The sequence below is a fragment of the Tachypleus tridentatus genome, chromosome 6, assembly GCF_004210375.1.
Source record: "Tachypleus tridentatus isolate NWPU-2018 chromosome 6, ASM421037v1, whole genome shotgun sequence".
Taxonomy (NCBI): Eukaryota; Metazoa; Arthropoda; class Merostomata; order Xiphosura; family Limulidae; genus Tachypleus; species Tachypleus tridentatus.
In genome coordinates, this window is record NC_134830.1 from 57,262,933 (window position 1) to 57,288,518 (window position 25,586).

Sequence of the window (25,586 nt, forward strand, 5' to 3'; positions counted from 1 at the left end):
GTGAGGGACCTATTCTAATTTAAATAAGTTGATGTAGCTGATGTTGAACAAATATTTATTAAGAGACTCTCTCAATGCAGCATTTCTGTTAACCAATAAATACTGGTCAGAGACTGTTTCAAAATATAGTTAACTGATAGACAAAACCACAAGTCAGTCTGACTTAGATAAAATAAATCCTTTTTTAGATTCAGCTGTAGGCTCCTCGTAATTAAATGTCAAAAACAAAAATTACACTAATATAAAATATTAACACTGATTGTACATGTTTAGGGTTAATGACAGATAACCAATTCATATCACTCAGCACAAAAACATTTACCAGGAAAGATTTACCCAACAGATAGGTAATTTCTTTTCACTCAATTATTATCTTAATACAACTTTGAAATTACCATGTCTTTGTCATTACAAATTTAACATTACTGCACTCAAAATATATGTAGAACAAATAAAAATATACCATCTATCCAGTAAATTAAAAATGTAAATATGTCACAATAGCCTTTCACAATTTTTTTTTCAACACACACATTCTAAAAATGAGCATTTTTGGTCATATTTTGTTTATATCTTGGAAAAGAATAGTAATTTCCAGTGTAATGTTACTTCAGATAAATTAGGTTAACGTGCAAACAGTAAGGCATTACTTGCAGTGAATAAGGCCTAACACCACACATACACACACATGCACACAGTGGTATATTGGAGACTGGATATCTCAAGGCTATATATCTGCCCATGAAATGTTGAATGTTTAAAACAATTAAAGGTATATTCACTTATCAGTTCCCTGTCACAAAAATACTAGGTACATTCTTCCAGATATTTTATTCCAGATCACTTTGTACTGTTTTACATTACTAGAGATGTGTTTCATCTGTAACTACTCAGTTATTCAAATCTTTTATAACCAACCAAGGGAAATGAATAGCTCACTTAACAGGCAAAAGTGTACTTATGACAGCATGGTATGGGTATTAACACTTTCACCAAATAAAGTAAAGAACAATGTTTTGACCTTCTTAGGTCATCTGCAGGTTACCAAAGAGTGAGTTTGCAACTGACTGTTGCTGGGCACGTTTTAGAGACAAGAGTGTAAATGGATACAGGATTGTAGGGGACGTTACAGTTAGATGTTAGGCTATAAATTAGTATAGGAATAAAGGTTATCCTTTATATTGGTTTAATTTTGGTTTTAGTTGTTGTATATGTAGGGCTTTTTTGATTTTGTATCTGTCCATATTTGTTTCCCTACTTAGTATCTGGGATTCTATGGTTATGTTGTGCTCACTTGGTTTGCAGGGTTCAAAAACTGTGTAAAGGTTGTTTTGTGTTTTTTAAATCTGGTTTCCATTTTTCTGCTTGTTTCTCTAATAGTTAAGTTGTGGCGGTTATTCCATTTTATTTTATAAATAATGTTGTGTTTGTCAGTGTAGTTTTTACATAGTATGAACTTCAGTTTTGTACCTGGTTTTTGAATAAATATGGTGTTTACAGGAATGTTGTGTTTTAAGTTTTTTCCAAATGTTGGTTATTTTGCAAACATCATCCATCACAAAAAGTGAATCTAGTGCTAAGACTTCCTCTCTTTCCCTTGTTTTCCAACATTCTTTTTAAAAACAAATTCCCCAATTAATTAACAGCTACAGCTGAACATATGCTTGTATAGATAAAACATGGTTGATTCTACACCCCTCACACACACATATTTATCATGGTTAAACCACAATAAATAGCTACAGAAGTAAAGCAATAAATGTCAGAGAAGCCCAAGATTTATAATTTATGTCAAAACTTTGTGGGAAAAATTTTATTCTACTGAAGATTTATAGTAGTGATTTCCCAGGGATGCATTATATATGTAGCTAAGGCAAATACATCTCTGCATGAATAAATTAAATTAATGCAAATTTTATTTACTGGTGAGCAATTCTATGACCTTAATTAATTTTCTGAATTCTTGATAATGTTAATATGAATAAATAACTGGTGGACTGAAGACATATGCATGTCCAGCAGGGAATGGAGTGGGGTGATGGAAGATCCTGAATTAAATCTTATCTGAGATGTAAAAATTTAGTTTTTTAAGATTTTGAATTTCTTGTCATGTTGAGGCTCCCACTTACATCAAAAGTTTTTTTTTTTTTTTTTTTATAGGTATGGTACCCATACTATACTATGTGACTTAAACTGAAATAAGTATCAATAATCAGCTGTGGATGGTTTAATGGTAGTTTGAAACAGCATCAAACCAACATAAAGCTGTGCAAAAAAACAATGGGAAAATTTTGGCTTTCTTGATAATTAAAGAGATGAAACAGATACTTGTTAAAGGTTGTATTTAATAATGCTCAACCCTCTTTCTATCTCCCATCTGCACTACCAAATACAGAATCCTATAAATGTCATTAACTGGAAGAACACTGAATATTACAAAGGGACAGTAATGTGAATACTTCCTGGTTTCTTCTATACAAGCTACTTGTAATATTAAGAACTTAAGATCAAAAGTAAGAAGAGTATGTTATATTCTGTGAACTATACCATGTTTTCTACATCCAATGCCAACAATGCCTATCACCCAGTATCTGGGTTCATCAGACTGACAATGAAAGGAGAGTAACAACTTCTACCCAGTAAAACATAAGCTTCACTGTAAGTAGACTGCTTGAGCCTTTAACAGATTTGAACACCTGAATCAGGTCATCTTTTATTCTTCTAACTTTTTTTAAAAAAAGAAATCTAAAACATTAATTGCTTTCCCATGATCTAGATTTCTTAAACTAGATAACATTTCCGTGCTCTAAGTCTACTCTTTATCCAAATTTTCATATCTTCCTTATAGTAGAGGAGCTAAACCTGAAAACAATATTCCAAATGATAATACTATGTAAGTCACCGGTGTGTCAAATTGACACATCTGTTAGATGGTTTGTTTTATTGCAAGAAAAAAAACTACTGGGTGAATACTTTGAAACTTAGAATTATATTTTAGAGAATACATAACTTCTGCATGCAAAATATCTTATTAGCATACATGATATCTGTATGAAGATGCAGCCTTGTCATTTTTAAAACTATTTGTGATTTGTTCTTTTATCAAAGAATTAAAAACCTTTATTCCTATTGTAGGTTTTAAATATTTACTAATAGGTTTTCACACATTATTTTAATACTTTCCTAAAATTTTTATTTTATAAAATTATACATTTTTATCCTTGGTTTGATTAGAAAAACAACACACATAGTTTCATTTGTTGTACAAAATAAATTGTTTTAACCCATCCAAATAACATATATTAAAGTTGTTGCAGTTGAAAAGCTCGTAGTTGGATCTCAGGGGGTCTACTTTGTCGGTTACTTTCTGGCCTAAACATCCTGCAGGTTTTTCCTAGGTGTCAATGATTGAGTGTCTTGGGTGGCCAGCAATTTTACTTTGAAAAAATTTAAGTGCTCAAAGCAGGCAAAACGCCTGAATAATGCTGCAGTTTGTCAATGGCTTGCTTATTTTCTGCCAGTGGGCTCTGAATTTGTCTACTTCCTTTTTGCCGCCTTTGTCTCACACTGCATTCTCACCCAACATTTCCATACTGCCCCACCTCACTTCATTGCCTCAAACAAACCAAATTAAAATACAGGAAAACTCCCACATACAGATAAATAATCTTCCATGAGTGGGGACAAAGAGGAACTACAACATTCCTGAACACCCCTGTTGGGGAGAGAATTCCTCAGACTTCTCTCTCTCTAAACTAAACCCCTGCCAAGGTTTCATTTCATTTAACCTATCAAAATTTGAAATTGTTAATCACAAAGTTTTATTTAATAAACGTCAAATGTTTCAAATGCACTTTTCATTAATTTATACATAAATGTTTCTTTTTTTTTCTCTGTTCATTTAAACAGTTAATTTGGTAGATAAGGCCTAACAATGATAATGTCAGAAAAACAAAATTTGATGTGGTTGAGTGGAAAATTTATCAAACCTATCCAGTCCTTTCAAAAAAGGCATTTTAATTCTATCAAAATGAAACATCATAAATAAAAAAATAAATAAATAATAAAGCAAGCTTGCATCAAACTACAAAAATAAAATATGGCTGAAGTTGTTTAGGAACACCTTTTCTTGTAGCTACACATCATGAAGCAAGGTTTTTATCACTTTGTTCCCATTCTGTGAATGAATCTTTGTTGAAATGGAAATATTACTAACTTTTACACTTGAAAAGAATGGTAAAAAAAACAAAAAACATTTCACTGAATGTTTAGATCATCATCCTGAGACTTCTTGAAGTGATTGACTAAAAATCAAACTCTGCTACTATTCAAGTTAGAAGGACAAATTAGAACTACTTTGTTCAAAATTATTATGAAATTCATTCTAGGTGGACTACAAATACCAAATCATGCTCAGATAAAACTCGGGAAATTCACAAATTCCAATGAGAGTACACCAAAATCAACCTCAAAATCTGCAATTAATTTTTATGTATAAAATTAAATAAATACACCTTTTATCTACTGTTTTGATGTCAATTCTGAGACGTTTTTTGTTGGTGTGTTTTTTATTTTCATTATATAGGCTTCAGAAAAATATTTGATTCATGTATATAGATAACCCAATCCTTCTTTTTCTCCACAATATAAACAATGCTCTGTTTAAACAAGAAATACTTTCCAAAATTCAATAGCTAACATAGTTCAATTTATACTTTCAATTTTGTAAAGTTTTTCTCTAAAACTGGCATAAATACATTCCATTTAGCTCCAGTTAGATAAGAAAATTATTAAGCTAATGCTTATGGAAAGTCTTAAAAGCCTGATCAGTAAAATTAGTCCCATGGGAATTTGATGTGTCCACCACTCTGTGGCAGACAACAACACACGAGTCTGCTGATCAAGAACCTGTGCAATGTCCCCTTAAGTGTGTTTAAATTCTCCTGTTATCCCTGGGAATTTAGGTATGTTAATACTTCACAGAAAAACCTCATAACAACATCCTGTACAACCAGAAAAACACAATTACAATTAATTTGTATTCCTGCCTCCAGACCCTGTAATCTCTTAGAAACCACTAAAATGTTTTCCAGCATACATTGAGTGTTTTGATATCTGCTTATCACAGTTCTTCTAAAATAACATATACTCATGAAGAACATGCTTCACAGGCCACACATTAGATTCCTTTTCACTTGTGACCAAACAGTATATTCTGAGGTTACTGAGAATTTATTACAAAAGTAATTGTTGGTACTGTTCACATATACTTCTCACATATTTGATATTGTTAAATAAATTAGGCATGAGAAAGAATGGTAGCTATTTTAGGTATAAATTTTCCACATTTAAAGTAGTCAAAAAGTTTTATTTTCTCAATTACTTTAACTCTTGACAATTGGCATCTTACACACACTTCAACACCAACTATCTACCTAACTAGTGCATCTGTACTTGTATTTACTCGGTTCCTTCACAAGCTGCAAGTGGACAACATCACACCCTCAAGAAATATCCTGGTTGTATACTGTTTAGAAGACTTGTAAATGGGGGTAACAACCAGTGTTTTAAGATTATACAAAAACAGATCAAAATATACAACAGGGAAATTTTAGTCAACACTCAAAAAACAGTAAATACCATAGTTCCTAAAATGCAATGTACACAAAATAATGGAAAAAAGCCTTACCTGTTGAGGTTGATTTCTCCAGGTATCAAATTCTTCATCCTTTACCATATCCTTTGGTCCATTCAGTACTTTAAAATAAATTGAATAACTTAATGCATATAAACCACATATATCACCTTTTTTAAAAATTATGCTTGTCAAAACTGGCATTACATATTCCTATTTACTGTAACTCCTTTTGTCATGGTATTCCAAGATAATTTAATACATGGTTTGATTATGCTAATTATTTGGTAATAGGAGAAAAGATATTACACTTTTTATCACATATTTATCAAATTAGTTTATTAAACAAATTTGAAAAATTCTTACATAGCAAGACAACACATTAACTAGGTTTAAGTTCTGATATTATGGAGTCAGTGGGCTATATAAGATCAGGAAAAATATTAAATTCTAGATAATAGTAGAATCTACAGCTTCCTACTTTTTTTCATAAATTATGGTAGATACCATATTTACACCTCTTTAACTAGCCCACACACAGAAAATTAGCAGAATCAACTAGAAGTTATGGAAGGAATTTGTTACACCATTTGTTTTGCATCAAGTAATGTTAGTGATGAGAGCAGTCATGCTGTGGCCTCAGGTGTGTTTTTTGTGCTAAGTAAACCTCTATTTCACACAGTCCCACATGTTCTTCCTTGACTTATTTGTCAGTATAGTAGTATATTCTTCTCTGACATACTGATATGAGCAATTAATTCATCATACTTACAGAAATAAATTTTCAGGATAAATAACAAAGTGCAATTAAGTTACTAATTCATAATTAAAGTATAAACATGTTACTGGAATCAAAACTGATGTAAAACTGGTTCCTGATAGATTAAAACAAAAACTTCAAAATTTTTTCTTAAACAATTTTTTATTTAAACATTACAAAATATTTGATAATTGAAAATATGAATTAGAGATATCCCAAATAATACTCCTGACAGCAGTTAACCCTGACTGTTATATTTACTGAAATGCCAAGTGGAATAGCAGGAGGGGGTAGTTAAACTTCCTATGACTACTGCAAACTAAGTGAAGGGTGGCATGACTTTTAAGCAGTGCACAAAGTGCTCCAGAAAATATTTTGATATAACGAGTATTTTATTAATTGAAATAAACTATAATATTGAAAATGAAAACTCAATCCTGAAAACTTTCATATTTTTAGATTTTGGTTGTTTTGTTTATTGTCCAAAAACTTACATTTTGGCATAGTTTTGCTGTGTTTACAGGTGCTTGCTCTTCTTGTTACTTCTGAATGAACATTCTATTACGGATCACACAAGGTAATAGCGACATAAATTCAATACAGTAAGAAAGGACTCAACAAAACCTGGGCAGCAAGTCACCATGGTGACTAAAACTTTCACTGTGGTACCTAGTATTTTATCCAATTTTATTCATATATAGGGCTGTGCTGAACAGAACTTGAATATAGAACAGTTCTGATTTTTGGAAGTCCAAAACTATTTTTGCATTCTTTGAGTCACAAACTGAACTTTGTTTCAAGAATTTTAATGGCAGATTTCAAGTTTTTTTTTTCAGGAATGAAGCACTGACGTTGCACAACACATTATTAATTGCCCACTATTTTCTTCTCTTTCTTTCTCTCAATTCAACTAATCAGTGCATGTGTTTAGACTTACAGGACCAAAGGTGGCTAGTTCTGGCAGTACTGTCTAGTGTTGTTGATATCATGCAATTGTTAGCATGAATTTGTTACTGTGAAAGTAAACAAACATACACTGGTGCCTCAATTATCTGCTCTGATCGAGGGAAAGCCAAAAACTGTAGATAACAGAAACAGCAGATAATCAAGGCACTAGCACTTCTTACCAGTTAGTCCATTTTTCATGATGACAAGAAACCCATTTGAAATAAAAATGTATTTTCAAGATGGCTGGTATGGGTATTAAAACTTCAATTAAAATAAAGTACAGAACAATGTTTCAACATGGCATATTTCTACATGTGTATCTCATACTGACTAAGGATTTATAATTTCTGAAAAAAAAAAAGAGTTGCACTTAAAGTGTCAAATACAACACAGGAAATTAAAAAACCTCAAAAGTAAACAAGTCTAACTAGTGTAAACAGAAGTGTTGGTTGTTTGACTGGTAAAAGTATGTTCTATTTAACCACTTTGATGATGAATTAGTTTAAGCAGAAGGCAATATCAACACAACTATATATAAGAACTACATATATTTTAGTGTGTTTGTCAAATTCATAGCTTTGAACACAATCTGGGGTTTTAGAATGTTAAGGAAATTGTTTTTAACAGATTTTGTGTATTAAAGAATTTATCCAGTTTGTTTTGTAAGATTACATTCAAGATTCAACCCTTTCACATTGGGTCACTGGTCAAAAGCCATGTCATCACATTCGTTGACTTGAATTCACAATTTTATTGAATTACTATGTTATGAATTACATCAATATGTATGGAATAAAATTGTAGATTATAATTCAGATTTTAATATCATAAGTTTATTTCTTAACTTAAAAAGTAAATATTAAAAAAACATGCATAAATGTAGATTTTAGTGAGTTATGTGGTATGCTGAATGCAGCACTATTTAAAATTAGATGTTTGTGATGTTAAAATATTAAGCATATAGTTTTGTACAAATTAGGAACTCAAATTACCAATAATAACAAACTGGAATATAGCATAAGAACCTCATATCTTATTATTTTGCCGAAATATGGATTATGTACTGAATCATAAACGATGGCCCCATTCAACTCTTTCAATTTTTGAAACGGTTCTCCATTTATACACTTACTTCAAAAAAATGGCATGTGAATAACCAATCAACAGCTTAAAATGTTCCCAGAGTGTTTTTTTTCCTGCCATTTTAATCTTTGAAAGTTCTTTCAATTGAAGATTTCAATGAGGTAGGGTGTATTTTTAATTTGCTCCAAATTTCATACTTTTTAAATATAAATAGATATTAGTTTCAAAGGTTAATAAATTATAGTGAAATTCTATGGTATCAGTGTAGTTATTTATGATTTTTTTATTATTCAACTGTGTTTGTATGTATGTATGTATGTGTGTGTGTGTGTGTAATGTATAATAACTCAAATGTAATTGTATACTACAAAACACACCAGTGTCAGAGAAGACTAAAGGTCAGTTTTATATTACTGGGTATGTGACATGATTGCACATGCACCACATCATTGCAAGGTATGTTATGTTAATGGGCATGATCAGAAAGTCAATATAATAATAATAAAAAATATATATATATATGTAAATACATAGTGTTATGAGACTTAGGCTATTTAGAATAAACATTTGCATTTTTGTGTTATAAAATATAGTCCTTTAAGCATGAAAAAAGCATAATTTATATTTATTTCCTAATTTTTTTATGATGGTTACAAGGTTGGTCAAGTGACAGATGCCACAGTTAGAGTACACTAAATAATATAGAATATAAAGTCTTACTGAAACCAAACATTTAAAATGTATTTAGGTTTTAGAGATTTTGGGGATGAAGAGTAGTTGTTTTAAACATAACATGAAATCACTTTGTACTCAGACTAGTAACAAAACAAACTACTTTCACAAACAAATCTTGAGCAAAAATATTTCATTAAAAAATCTCTTTTGTATACAAAATACTTGTAATCTTCACTAAAAGTCTACCAAATTTTGTGAAGATGCACGTCATGTCAAAAGCTATAGTAAAAATATTTAAAGTGTGCAAATGTATAGACAAACTCGTACATTATACCAAGTCCTTTGTGAAAGGATTAATACAAAAAGCTGTTTTAAATGTATATTTTCATATTAAAACAATACTTGAAAATGTGTCTGGTTTATTATATGTTAATTGTCAGTCAAACTGATAAAATAGAATGTAAGAAAACTAAAGAAGTTTTGTTTGTTCAATAAATTTTCTGAACAGGGAATATCTCAACTCTAGTCTGTTATTATGAGAAATGTCTTCAAGATCTGACTTTTTTATGTGAAATAATGCAACAGTTTGATAGTGTACTAAAGTTACTTAGTATTAGTTTATTTATGAAAAACTATTATTTTATTATGATACTTTACAAGACTGAAAGGTAAGCTGTATATCTGGCTTTTGTGAATACATTTTAATTGTTTACTTTGCCATTGATTTTAATAGTTTCAACAAGTATTGGTCAGGTGAGTATGTGAAACACACTGAGCATATTATGCAACATTTATGAAAACATTCTCAGTCTATACTTGTAAAGCCCTATATACAAAATTACTTTCACAATGTGCACCTGGCCTGCACAGCTTTCAGCCATCTACAGTCATTAGGAAACCTTAATGTTAATCACTAATGACAATATGATTGCAAGAGCTAAAGTAAATGGATATTTGGGAAAGTGTGATTACTGCATTTTTATATCTGACGAAATTTTAGTTCCTAATTTTTAGATTTTTGAAGCCACGAGACAAGATTTGAATTTGGACAAATTATTATCAGGAGAAGCATTTTTTTAATATATTGCTTTTAATTCAAAAGTGGCATATTCCTAAGATGGAGAGATTTTAGGATAATAAGGTAGTTTTAAACTTGAATGGCTTGCTAAAGACAAAAGAAAATTAAGGATTAAGTTAATAGGTTCAAGAAGTTTAGTGACCATAGATTGAAAGAGTTACAGAACTACAGGTTAAAAAAAGGATAATTAAAAAAGATTAAGAGAAAATCTTATAATGTTAAAATTAATGCAAGATTTTTTTTTAATCTGTTAAATTTGGATAAAATATTACAATGGGAATTGGACCTTAAATATAGTGCCCAAACTGTGGGGCACAGGATGAAATACAGTTAAATATATTTTGTTTTTAAAATTATTTATAAAATAATAATCTTAAAAATAATCCTAGAGAAATACATTAGAACCCCCCCCCCTAAAATTAAACAAAAATCCCAGAATATTGGCTGCTGCTCAGATAAGTTATACTTTGAGAAAATATCAGAACTCCTGCATAAAAGAATGCCAATGGCAAAGTTTTTTTTTTTATTGAAGACTATGATGGTTGAGACCTTAAATGTTGTACTTTCTTTTTAAATGATATTAGCAGTATTTCTCACCATAACAGTTCTAAAGGAAATACTGAAATTGACCCGATTCAAGTACATTTCATTAAGCCCTTCTGGAAAATTAAAAAATGCCAAATAAGGGCTTTCCCAGTTTTAAATGAGGACAAAGATAAGAGATAGTCTCTGTTCTTATTTTCTGGAGGGCAGTAGAATAGACACGTGCCTGAGGACTGGAAAGGCACTTATGTTGCTCCTATCTGTGGGTGATAACAAGCTGCCCCAAAAACTACTGAAAAATATGTGTTGGTCAGTCTTACTTCTGCATTGAGAGAAATTCTATAAAGTCTGATAAAAGAAGATTTAAAAAATCATTGAGTAAACTCTGTCATAAATTCAACATGAATTCACCAAAGCAAAATCTTGCCTTACTAATTTAACTTTTTTGAGGAACATTATGAAGAGAAAGGGTGTGGACTTCATTTACTACAATTTAAAAAGAAAAGCTTCTCATAATGTTCCAATCAAAATGTTTAGGTAAGGCATCCATAGTGGAAGAATGCTGAAGAGACAAGTTTATTGGACTGCAAGATGGCTGGACAATTAAAACAAAAAGTTATTATTAATGGAGTCTAGTCATTCTGGATCCTTGTTGCTACCTGAAGGGTTATTAGTTAATATTTACTATTTCTTACTTACATTAATAATATCAGTAAGGGCATAATTTGTTAAATTATTATAATATGGGTATATCTAGTTGAATTAAGGATGGTGAGATAATACTCCACCATGTTTTATGAAACATACTATAGTTTTATTAAAACCTCTATAAAATAGTTTTTCATTAACTAGATACAGAAACTACGGAAATGTAAAACTAATGAATGTGTTTATAGTTAAGGTTAATTATAAAACAGACACTGTATTTATGATTAACTTACAAATGTTAGGTCTACAGTCATCTCCTTAATGTGATTTAATTTTGTGGAGATACAAAAAAATTTGAAACTCCAATCCATTACTCTCATGTTGAACTATAAACCTGACATTTGCATGTTTACTGAAACTTGGCAAACCTATCACCATTTGCTCATGGAGAGTTTAAATTACTTATTAGTTTCATGTTCACCAACTTGGAACACTTATGAGAAGTATTTTGTCATTTTGTACCAAAAAGTTTGAGTAACTGAAAGGTTTTTGTGAAGAGATCTATGCAGATTTCTAAAAAAAGCCTCAGAGTGATACTCAGTACATCTTACCAGAATTATAGAAGTGTGCATAAAATGGAAAAGGCCATAGCAAGCATATCAACACAGAACATCAAGGAATAATTATTATAATATGGCTATTGTGTATTACTTGTACTAATAAAATAATACATAAAAAGATTGCTTGAAAGTTTTCTCCATGTTATATGTTTGTTCTTTCAAAAGATATTATACTTAACATGGTTCTTTGTTCGTTTTGAATTTCGTGCAAAACTACACAAGGCTATCTGCACTAGCTGCCCATAATTTTGCATTGTAAGACTAGAGGGAAGGCAGCTAGTCATCACCACCCACTGCCAACTCTCGGGCTACTCTTTTACCAACAAAAAGTGGGATTGACTGTGGCATTATAATGTCCTCACAGCTAAAAGGGTGACCATGTTTGGTATGATGGGAATTCGAACCCATGACCCTCAGATTATGCATCAAGTGCCTTAACCACCTGGCCATGCTGGGCCAATGTGGTTCTTAGCTTTCCAACAAATTCAAAACCAATGTACAAGTAATCAGTTCAACCACTTTATAAATTTTCTTCCTGAAATCTACATTTTGCACAATTTTAGAATAAACTTTTTTCTTTTCCTTCACAACTAAAAACAAATTAGATGGTTCACTATTTTCAATGAAAGTTATAAAAAATGTTTGCAAATAGAGGGCAGCACTGAAAAAGGATAGCTATTTAGCGATATTTATAGTGAAAAACAATTTCCAGAAGTTCCAAAAACTACTGGTTTGCCAGTTCTTCTGAATGATGCCTAGTTTAATTCTAGTAACATAAATAAACTAAAAATAATAAACAATTTGGTATTAAAATAAATAGTGTCAAAAAATCCTTATTCTAATTCTGTTGTTTTTTTATGTTAAGCATTAACCTACACAATAGCAGGGATTGATATATTACATTCCTGCATTAATAAGGAATTCAATTTGACTTGTGGAATTTCCACTTTTTTTTGTTGGCTTTCCCAATTGGAAATGTGTGGCCCATCCATATTCCTTTGATTATGACCAATGAAGGTGAATGTACTGCATGGATTAAATAAAAGATAATAATTCATTGTTGCTAATAGTGACACTAAAAAAAGTTTTGGTGTATTTATAGATGTACTGATAACACATTAAAAGATGTAAATATTTCATCATACAAATCACAACTTAGGCTTCAGTTAAAATTCTGTGTGAAGTTTTTGTCTCCTGAATTAAGAAAGTATACTGACTTTTTGGAAAAGATTTGAAGAAGGGTCAATAAAATAATTCTAATAATGGAAGGATTATCTTGCAAGTATAAGTTAACCTTTCACCTTATTTTCTTTTGAAAGAAAAAAGGTTAGAAATTGTGTTATTGAATTTTACAAAAATATCCAAAGAATAAAAACCTTTGATCTTATTCTAACATATTCTGATGGTAACGTGATGAGAAAACACAAATCTCAGACTTAGAAAGAAAAGACAACATTCCAATTAAGACAGTTTTATTTTTTCTAACAGAATGGCTGACTTGTAGCATGAGTTACTATCAGTAACAGTAGGACCCAACACTATACTACAGTGTAAGACCTGAATTTATGACTTCCTGAAAAACAAATGGTTCCTTGCCATTTGTAACTTACATAATGGTCATAAAGGCTGAATTAATACATTTCACTTTTTAACAAGTTTTATGGTAGAAATATTAAGTTTACACACTGGTTAAGCATACAGGCATATCATGATGGCAACTGTTATAAAAAAAATAGAGAGTATCTGATCATTGCCTGATAGGTAAGATACATAACCATATTCTTGAAAAGGTAAGAAAACTACAAGAAAAGTATTTTTAACTACAGCACAGTAGCTTTGATACATATTGACTATGTATGTACACACACACATATTAATGTTGTCACTCCTAAAAACTGTCATTACATGTAATATATATTGAGAAGACATTTGCAGTGAATCTGTTCAGGTAGTTAAAAAGAAGAAACTAGTTAAAAAATACTAAATGAAACTATGTTTTTACATTCATTTTAAACAACAAAACATCAGTGTCTTGGTATCAAACTTCAATAAAGTTACTTGGGAGGGTTAATTTTTTCACCCTTTTAATAACACGTAAAAATTAAATTCCTGAAAACAATGAAAAATGTTATGTATAAAAAAATTTTTTACAAGGGACTTTAATGGGAAATTTCAACACCTTGATAACAAAGTCAAACAAGCAGGCCTTTAGTTCTCCAACTCCACCTTTTTTCTTTTATAAAAATTAAGGTCACAACAACAATCTTCTCCAATCTCAAAATATTTTGAAAAACAGCCTTCATTGCCTCTTTAAATTTTCAAAATGAATCATAACAAAGCCATAAGCTTTATTATTTAAAACAGCTATTCCTTCTATTTAAATGCATATGTAAAAGAAGTTGGCAGCTTGTAAAAAATATTTACTTTCACCACTAAAAAACACAAAGTTAAAAGAAAAAAGTGTATACCCCTACAGCAGTTTCTTTATTCAACAATAAAGTTCCTTTTAAACTCTAAAAACAGTCAACTTTTGCTCCTTTTTATCCCAAGTACATATGAATATAAAAACCCTCAAAATGAAATTTGATGTCTTTAATAAATACACTTCTATAATTGCTCATGACTTTGAGTAGAGCTATCTTGGTTTTCCCATTCATTTAAACAAATTTCAGCACCTTCATTTCTGCTGTATGTACCTTACATTCCTATAAATGAGGAATTTATCACTTGTCACCAACTGAATTCATTATTCATACATTTAGAAAAATACTTTTGGTTTTAGTGTAAAGTTTTGGAGCAAATACTTTTCCAATTAGCTTGACCGAACTACCAGACAAGATCAAAAATTACAGTTACCAGGGATGAAATTCTACCATACTCACCAATACTGATTACTGGAACATATTTTTTAATGTGGTACTAGTACTGGGACTTATTTGAGCTGCTTTGCCATTTTTTATGTTTACACATTTCATTTTTTCAAAAACAGGTCCAATTCTTGCAGCTGACTACCTAATTTTATTTTTTAAGAATTTCACCCCTGAGAACTACCATCACAACATTTCCATACATTACTCCTTTCACTATGGGCTTGGTATAATATACACCAGTTCATCTACACATTTGCACACATTAAGTGCTTACACATCCTGTATCAAAAGTTAATTTAACTTCACAAAATTTGGAAGACTTATTAAAGATTACAAGTATTTTGTATACAAAAAGTATACAAAAGTTTTTCAATGAAATATTTTTACTAAAGATTTGTTTGTGAAAATAAACTGTTTTGTTACTAGTCTAAGTGCAAAGTAATTTCATGTTATGATTAAAAGAACTATTATTCTTCCCAAAAATCTCAAATATTATTTGTTTATCCCTAAAACCTCCTAAATACATTTCAAACATTTGTTTTCAGTGAGACTTTATTTTTTATACTTTCTATATTCTAACTGTGTGGGCTCTGTCAACTGACTGACCTCATAACCACCATAAAAATTAGGAAATATAAATTATGCTTTTTCATACTAGAATAACTACATATTATAACACAAATGCAAATGTTTACTCTAAGTTGCTTAACTCTCATAATGCTATATAAGGGCATATATATTTATTATTTCTATTCTATTGGCCTTATAGTCATGCCTACTTAACATTACATAACTTGCATTGACATGGTGCATATGTACTCTGGTCACATATCCAGTAATATAAAATTGACCTTTAGTCTTCCCTGTCTTGGCTGTGTTTTAGTGGACCAGTGTTTTGTAATATTTTGTCACATTTCAATTATTATACATTACATATATGTATATAGATTATTACTATTTAGAAATAAGTTATTAAACTTATTTTTCTTAACACATAGAACAATAAATCAAAAAGTTATTTCTTCTCGCCATGACCTTTCTACTTGGTTGTTGCTCGACACAGGTTACTGAGCCTTTTATAATTTCACATGTGGAGGATATCAAACAAAATTGTTTTTAGGTTTTATATATACAGTTGAATAACTAAAAAAATCATAACTATACTGATACCATAAAATTCCACTATAACTTATTAAGCTTAGTAACTAAGTTGTAATTAGATTTAAAATAAATAAGAATCTTCGAGACACAACCTACCTCCTTAAAAACTTGGATTGAAAGAATGTGGTATCCTTTTCAGAGATTAAAGATGGCTGAGAAAACCCTTATGGGGACATTCTAAGCTGATGACTGATATGATGACATCATATACTGTAGTGAGTATATAAGGAACCATTTACAAAATGTAAAAAGTTGAATGGGGCCACAGTGTTTGATTCAGTACATAATCCATATTACAGCAAAATAAAAATATGAGGTTTTTATTTTATATTCTAACTTGTTAATATTGGTAACTTGAGTTCCTAATTTGTATAAAATGATAGACTTAGTATTTTGATATCACAAACACCTTATTTCAAACAGTGCTGCATTCAACATACCACAACTCACTAAAATCTGTATTTAGATGTGTTCAAATATATGAATAAACAGACAACAACAGACCATTTGTTCATTCAACGTTTTCTTCGAATATCCACACTAAGAAAAATTAAATTTGAGCTCATCTGATATTTTTCAGGAAAAAATCAATTCCCATCTTAAACATGTACAGTACTGGCCTCCCCTATTTCCTTCCACAAGAAAAATAAGTCTTAACTGAGCCCAGGACCTGTCTATTCCAAATTTGTGTTCCTTTCACCTATTGTCTGGAGCACAAAGAAATAAGGTGTTTATCCAATCAAACACCTATATTATCTTGTAAGTTTCAGTAAGATTATCTTTCACCTTTCATTTTTCAAGAGGAAATAAGAGATCTTAATCTACCCCTGTAAGACACCCTTCACATCCACTGAATCAACTTCATAACCCTCTTCTGAACCCTTTCTATTGAGTCAACAATCTTTCTTTGATAAGAATGCTATAAATGTACATAGCAGTGTACATAGAGTGTGTGTGTGTGTTATAATTAATGATTTACAGTTAAGAGTATATAAGGGGTCATTTCCAAAATATAAAGCATTGAATTGGGCCAGCATGTTTTTTATTTTGTAATGCTGTTGAAAGGATTCCCATGTATGTACATGTGTGTGTGTGTGTATATATGTATGTACTCCAAACTGTGATAACCAGCACCAAATTCTAAAATTGTTTACAAGGAGAATTTTAATAATATACACAGAGATGAATGTTTTCATTATCAAGCATTTGACAGTTGATTTAATTTTTTTGTTAACAAGACAATATTTTTTTTCCTTTGTTAATAAGGAAAACAGTATTCCTTTCATTTCCCCTTCAATTCAGGAACTGGTGATAACCTTTGCATTTCCTGTAATTAAAGACCATTATTAAATGGCAGATTACTTTTAACTAGCAGCAGCTTTTACAAGATAAAAGAGGCCATGCTTCCTCAAAGAGTTTGACAAATAATGTTCATTTTTTACAAATACCTGTACGTTATTTATTTTAGGTGTAAAGTTCTTGGAAAACTCCATATTTTTTATATTGAAATACTCAAAACCCTTGTTCAGCTCTATGTCACTAATCAATGAGACATATGATGGTTTGAGGCACAGAACAGTTATGCTTTATTTTATTTTATTAAATAGCTCTACAAATTTCTTTCTACTTTGGATGGAAACAGCTAAGAAGAGCCAAGCCTTCTTACCAGGTTTAACAAAGACTAAGGATGGCCTCATAGCTAATGAAGCCAATCAGAACCTAGATTTAACAACAAAAATCATTCTAAGAAAAGTTTGCAATGAGAGGAGCAAGCCTCACAAGGTCAAGGTAATCCAAAGCTGGTATACATTTAATGATTATGTGAATTTTAGAGTTTATCTTGATTTAGAGTTTCATAGTTTGGAAAGTAGTAAAGCTTTATTTGATATAATGACAAGTGTCGGTTAACAATGTTTTTATACCTATAACAGATCGATAACAAACTCATATAACAAATCATACATCTAAAATAAGTACCTCTCTTATTATTCTATATCTTTCGGGTTGAGTTTAAAACATTACCAACCTCTTGGGTATTTACGGTTGAAAGCAGTGGTAGCTTGCAGTTACTATGAAGAACTTTAGAAGTATTTTAAAAATTCATGTTAAGCCCAAGCTAGAGTGATTGTTGCATTACATTCCTTCAAGTTCTGTCACAGAAGAGCATTCTCCACTTTAGCAGAAATCACATTAACTGTAAGCTAATGGAAGTTGCAGTTTAGATGTTTAATATGTGTATGCAACTTTAGACAGAAATTCAACTTGTTAAAACAGTTCACAGAAATTAACAAACATAACTTGCTTTATGTACAATTTGATGTCATTAATATCCAGAGAATTTCATACTTTAAAACTGAATGCATTTCAATCATGTATAATAATGTTACACTTAAAAGTTAAACTGCAACTTTAATATACTGACCAAAGCAAGTTGAAGTGATCTAACCTACATAAAAGCCAGTGTCTATTTCACGTCACTCTTAATTTCTCAAACCAGTAGTAGTCAAAAAGGACAAGATGCATTTATCCGGATAAAGTAGTTCAATTACTGTCTGCCCATTATAATTTTAGTGACAAGGATGCAAGGGAGTAGGTACCATGAAACCTTTTAAGTGCAGTGAGTGTTGGAACTATAAGCCTAAAGTAAAATGTATTATGGGATCACCTACCCTAGAGCCAGTGAATAACATTTATCCTGAAAGTAAAAATATCAATTTTAAATTTAAATCATTTACAAATTAAGCTCTTTTATCACCTACACTTAATATAAAAACAAGCAAACCTCTTTAATCAATACAGACTCCAAATTAAGAAATAGACAAAAATGTTTCCAGTTTTGTTGTCTATACATTTCATTTTATACTTTTAGTAGACAGACGACGAATAATATTAGGTTATACTTTTGTTGCTAAGCAATATGACATAAAAGTTATTGCTGGAATGTAGTGTTACCAGGCAATTTTCTGCCTCTTTGTTGTTCAAGCTTGATTTTGAAAAATGTATTTATTTGAATTAGCTTTGAAATATTAGGTGGTAATACTTATCCTGTCAATTTTGATTAGCTATATGCTAATGTTTTGTACAAACAACATATTCTGAGTTACAATGTAAAATGCAGTATTACAAATAGGCCTATACTGTATGTTTCTACAAATCCATATAACTTACAAGTACTAACTTATGTACAGTTCTTACCTGAACTTCCTTGGCCTTTCATGCGCTATATAAGAAAAATGATATGAACAAAACATTAGTATGCATGCACAGTGAACTAACAGTATGAAATCTCTTTCATTATCATATCAATCATATAAGTTGTAGAATTACTAATAATGATTAGCAATAATTTGTGTAACTTCTATAACAGTGACACAGGAAGTTAGTTTTTTTATTATGGTCATTTATGTATTACAAACTCCAGACAAATTACAAGAACAGTGTAGTGAAAGAACTAAACACAACTTTGTCTTGTTAAATAATAAGGTTCCACATCTATATTTCACAATTTCCTTTTCACTTATTGTGTCATTAAAGAATTAAACAACTCTTATTGATAAAACTATGTAAAACTACAACTAAAAAAAATCAGATATACAGATTGAAATTTAGTTTATAATACCTTTCACCACAGATGAGTAGCCCTACAAGTCTTTACAATTCTAATTCTTTACCTGTATTTTTACTTTTCATTTTGCTCCTTAGCCCCGTAGGAAATTAATTCACTGTTAAAAACTTTAAGCAAAATTATACCAAATTATAAAATTTGTTTAATTATAAAGTACAATTTAAATTATTTAAATGTTTGGTTTTCACTGATAAAACCAATGCTTTTTTTATTGTTACACGTGATTATATTTAAATTTCATGAGTTATACATAATAAAGTCAATCATACAACAATAATAAAAGCACACGATCATAAATGCTAAGTCCAGACTCAAGTTCCAATATAAAGAAAAACCTGAAAACAGGTCTTACATTTATCAGTGTATCTGACACTATATCAATATAAATATACTTATACAGGACTTTTAACGATGCTATTGAAGTTCTGTATAAACAGTACTCTGATTTTGATACATTGTGAATCACAATTTTCCAGAGGTATAACAGTCATTAATAATAGCAGCGATTATTTTTTCATATTTTATTTCAAAATCTAGTCATTGGTATTAGTTACTACGCGTTAGTCTTACTTATTATCATTAATATTAGTGTTAAGCATCAGCCCGCATTCGTCATCATGAATCTAATAACAATATAATCCGGTATAACGTAATAAACTTAACTTCCTGATTTAACATTTAAATAACTGTGATTATTAACATATTATGTTGTACTAGTACTAGCAATACTCATATTAAGCATTAGCAGTAGTAGAAATACCTGATCGACACTAGTGGACATTCCAGTCTATGTACGAACTTAGTTATATTTTGAAGCTTATTACTTTTACACCAAAAAATAATATATTTTTAAATACGTTGTTTCAAAAGATTATACTGGTTAATACTAATTCACAAATATAAACACAGCTGTAAACTATCTGAAAAAATTATACGACACTGGATATACTAGGAACAATGGCGGCTTCTCATGAGCCCGACTCCCGCGAAACGTCACCAATCACGTACCTGAACGTCATTAGTCCTCAATTTCGACAAAAATTTCTTTCTTGTTGAATTAACGATTTCGGTAACTTTATTATTAGGTAAAGAGATACAATGTTGTTCATGGTCAACATGTGGGATACTATTGAATACAACACCATATTATTGAATGACAAAATGATAAATCTCAATATGTTTTTCGGAAAAACCCATAGAAGAGCTAGTTACCCCGTTCGGTTTTATTTATTTATTCCTGTTGTTATCTTTTGTTTTAGTACAGAGATGCATAGTAAACTACATGTACCTGCGCTAGCTACGTTTGCCGTAAAGAATGAACTGCAAATTCGAGCGTTAAAACTACTCGAACTTTTTTGTTGATCCGTCGTAGGATATTAATGTTTCATATTACTAAAGCATAATATAACTATTACTTTTAAAGTTGGTTTGTTTTGTTGTTAAGCTCGAAACTGCACAATGAACTATACATATCGTGCCTACCGAATCTCAAATTTTAATCACCAAGCTGACAACTAAACCATCGAGAGGCATTATCTTTAAAAATACACGTACAACTACCTAACCATTAATTAAAATAATTCTCAACATATTTAAAGACGTACATCCACTCAATTAACTGAAACAGAATTATTGTTTTTGTATCAACTATCCATCTTCCGGTGGGATAGTAGTAAGTTTACGGTTTTAGAAAACTAAAATCCCGAGTTCGTTTCCTCGCGGTGGACACAACAAATAGTACGATTGCAGCTTTGTTAAAAGAACAAAAAATTAACAAATCTAACCCTTATACGATACTAACACTTTTAACCTCATTTTACTAAAACCAGTCACTATATTTGAGAGCAGAAAGCAGTAAAGCAACGCTAAAACATTCTGAACACGCCTGAAGCAAATATAGTAATGCGTTGGGATGTTTCCTTCGTGTATTCTTAGGTAAATCGAATCCCTAAATTTATGAGCAGCAATAGGATCTCTAATCTGAGAGAATTGAAGAAGGTGGAGTGGGTGTACTTTAAAACAATGTGGAAGGGTCAATATTTATATATATATAGCAACAACTATGCACCACTCTATACAGATAACAAATGTAAGGACATTTAACAGTACTACATTTCTAAATGAAGAGAGCTCTAAATTGCAGAAAATCTGAAATTGTGAGCTAGACTAAGAGAAATAATCACTATAAATAAGTTCAACTCACCTAGAGTGCCCTTTCACTTAGCCATTCTAATGTAAAAAATAGAGAAATCAAATGCTTCAGATATTTCTAAAACTTTGTATAACTGATATTACTAATAAATTAATAGTAATATATTAAAATAGTTATTCAGATACAACTTCCATGGGAAAGTTCAGAAATACCAAAGGAGAATGGCCTATGATAATGTGTGACAAGTGAAATAAGGTCGTTACATCCATAGCTGGATTATCAGCATATGAAGTTCTACACATACACAGACACTTTTGGTGAAGAAAACTGCACCTTCCTAACCTTTCCTTTTTTTGGTGAATATTTAATATTGCAGAATAGTAGATGCACAAAGTAGATACAGGAGCCATGAATATTCAACTAGTGATGTTAATAATAACACTTATTTGCAGGAGTAAAAAGAAGGTGAAACCTCCTGCTAGGCAAAAGTAAGAGTGTATGGAAACAACAGAAGTTTTCCAAAGCTAAAATGGTCAGGCAGCTGTTCTTAGAGATCATGATTTTCTTCACAGAATGTGAACCTTCTTGGGTTCCTGAATCATTAAGGCTCTTAAAATCGGTTAATTCTTGAAGATATTTAAACTGTTTACTTCTTAATTCTTCTATATAAAAAGTAGGATCTTATAAAATTACAGTAAAGATTTCATCAAATCAAACTTAAAATGCTTAGATCAATGTGCTTATTATTATTTTTTATAAAAATGTAACAAATAAAGTTTAATAAATGATGACTGACCAGCAAAGAGAGAGGGGAGGACATGTTATGGCAGAGCTGTCACTGATTAAGCTAGGAGAAAAATAATCATGCTTGCACTCTGAGTGTTTGACTATGAAAAACACTTATTTTCAAATGTAAACTGAATACATTATTTTTTATATACACATATTTTTAGTTATTAAAGTTTCACAGCTCAGGTCCAGCAGTGGCATTTTGGCAGCACTGCACCACTAACGAGGACAGTGATTTCTCAGCATCCAAATACAACAGTTTAATCCACACAGAAATCCATAGGTTCTGCATCAAGTGACTTGATTGGTATGTCTTGGTATGGAATAGCATAAATTCCCCAAACGCTTGAGGTAGCACAGCAGTTAAAGTGATTACTTATGGAATCACTGATGTACTAGTGTATATTGTTACTTTTAGAGACAGAGTTCTTTTTTGGTTATGTTGCTTGAGGCATATGGAAAGCTTTTTCCAGTGCACTTTGTGTTTATAAATTTTCAACTGTTACAAGATATGGCACATTTATTACCATGATTGTAATAAGATTTTTGAAGATCTCTTTACGGACAGTCTTGGTGTCTAAAATTGATCCGTAATCCCTCATTTTCAAATCCTGTTTGTTACAAGGGGTATCTCAGCATTGAAAATGCTAAATCCACAATTTGAACATATATTTATGATCCAACTGTGTAAATATTTTGCAGGAAAGACTGTTAGATACCTTTACCAAAAGCAATCAGTTTTCAGTGACATCACTCCACCTATGAAATGCCAAACAATATCAAAATGTATTTTTCACACATTCCCTTCCACCATGAATTTATATCTGCTGTTTGCCAAATGACCTACTGATTTGAATATTCAAAATTATTTCAATATAATATACTCAGTTCTCTGTATAATGCTTAAAATTTCTTACTTCTTTTGTTTGGTTTTTTCTTAGACTGATATTAATAAACTGTAGATTGATGAAGACAGTCCAAGAAAATCATGGTGGTAATTGTTAATATCAGCAGTGAATGGTCGCCATTCATTTTATATAATATTATAATAGCAATAGCTTGTTGATTTGCCAGCTTTTCAGAATTATGAGTAAAGTTAGTTCAAGTAAACATTAATAACACTAGTAAATAGCTTATGTTGAAATAAATAGAAAATATTGTACAATTAAACCTTATCCTAATTTCTATCTATAACTCATGAATAACTGATAAAAACAACACTTCACCAACTTCATGTGTTTCACATCTCAGCATTTGTTGTTCATGTAAAATTGTAGTGTAAATAGGGTATTATCAGTACTGTATGTCATATTCCAGCCAGCCTGGATATCTTATCAAAAGTTAGTTTCCAAAATGCCAGTCCTTTAATGAAGAAAGACACATGGAATGAATAATAACAGAAGTAGAATCTGGCCAGGGCTTGTATACTGTTAAATTTTTATTGATTCTACCAAGTTAACTTTGCTGCTAGCTCCCTCTTACCTGAAAATTCCAAACAAGATTTTGACCAGCACATAACAGTAATCATATTTATGCTGTGGACAAGCAAGCCAGAAGGCAGGTGCAATGGTAGATGGAGATCTGTTAGTGTCACAAAGGAAAATATAGGGACAGTAATTATGCAAATAAACCTGTAGTTTATAACTCAAAATGTGTACATGCTTAAGTTTCCTCAGTAAGTACAAAACAGTGTTGGGAGCTTTTCTAACGTATGAATAGAAAAAGTGTGGGTGATACCAGAGTTCACTCTTAGAAATACAAGTTTCAAAACTAGATTCTTCTGTAGGTTATGATTAATTAAACTTTATGAACAAGTTTCAAAAATATAATGTTTTTATGTGTTTACTCATTGCTTTCTAAATGAAAAATGGCATTATTGATTTTGTTCCTAAAATTCTATTAATTGAATTCTATTAATCTTGATTTCGATTAGCTTTGAAAAAAAAAAAAAGTGTAGAAATTAGAATATTCATTACCAAAATTGTAATAAAAAAGTTTTCTACCCAATAAATGATGATTTTATAATTTTTTAAAATTATTACTCCAGCATTCATCTCTGAATTTTAAACATAAAATAAGGGCTATGCTTATGTCAAGTACAACTCTCATATAGTGGTATCAATGACTGAATTCCAAGGAGAATGTATACACTTCTTTCTTCTGGATAACACATTAGGCTTTATTGCAGACTTTACAGCAAGATGTCCTGAATCTACCTCAACCAGCTGAGAGCCACGACTCAAGCCATTTGTGAAATATCAAATGGGGGTCAGAGCCACCATCTATCTTACTGTTCATTTCCAATGATTATCACAGGTACATCAAAAATTTATGGTAAATATGTAAAAAGTATTACAGATTGCAAGATTGGTCATGTTAATTTCACAGCGTTTAAGAATGATTTTAAAATTCATTATTAGTTTTTTACTACTTTGCAAGTAACAGTTAAGTAATACAAATATATACATCTCAACATAATCATAGTATTGTGTGTGCCAGATATTTGTTCCCAGTTTTTAGGGAAAAAAGACAACAATTAGCAAACATGTCTAACCTCCTGTTTAAAATTGTTAGAGACATAGCATTATAAATACAAAACAATGCTATTCTTCCAAGGGTGCATGCACCACCAAGATGACTGTTGGTCATTCCTATTACAAAATAGTGGAGGTTATTTCAGGATCTACCCAGTAATAAATATTACTGTATATTTCTACATGGTATGCTACACTTTACAGAAACCTTTCTCATGGTAGTCATGTGACACCCGACTAGAATGACACAGTTAAGAAGGTAACTAGAGAGCGAACTTAGTTGTTCCTTTGATACACATTCTATATTAAAAATTAAAACTGCATATCAAGTATGAACAGAAATTATGAAAGTATTACATTAAATAATACAATAAGAAATGTGGTAGCACATTAGTACTCAGATAGTTTGAAAGACACTCAATATTTGTATTTAATCTGAATATTACCATGTAAATATAAAATAAT

General features: G+C 30.6%; 1 protein-coding gene across 5 annotated transcripts in view; it reads right to left on the bottom strand.

Annotated features, from left to right (window-relative positions):
- LOC143252587 (YTH domain-containing family protein 2-like) overlaps positions 1-20,886 on the bottom strand; it is a 45,884-nt gene extending 24,998 nt beyond the window's left edge. For 2 of the 5 annotated variants that reach the window (XR_013029052.1, XM_076504945.1), the window contains exons 1-4: positions 20,407-20,644; positions 19,217-19,241; positions 16,118-16,231; positions 5,690-5,757 (exon numbers count right to left, since the gene is read on the bottom strand). Coding sequence is in view for 3 of the 5 variants with exons in the window: in XM_076504945.1 (XP_076361060.1) it covers positions 5,690-5,737 (48 nt within the window). In the remaining 2 variants the exon portion in view is untranslated. The other 3 variants (XR_013029051.1, XM_076504943.1, XM_076504944.1) reach the window with 2 other exon arrangements.
- Positions 20,887-25,586: the final 4,700 nt, after the last annotated feature.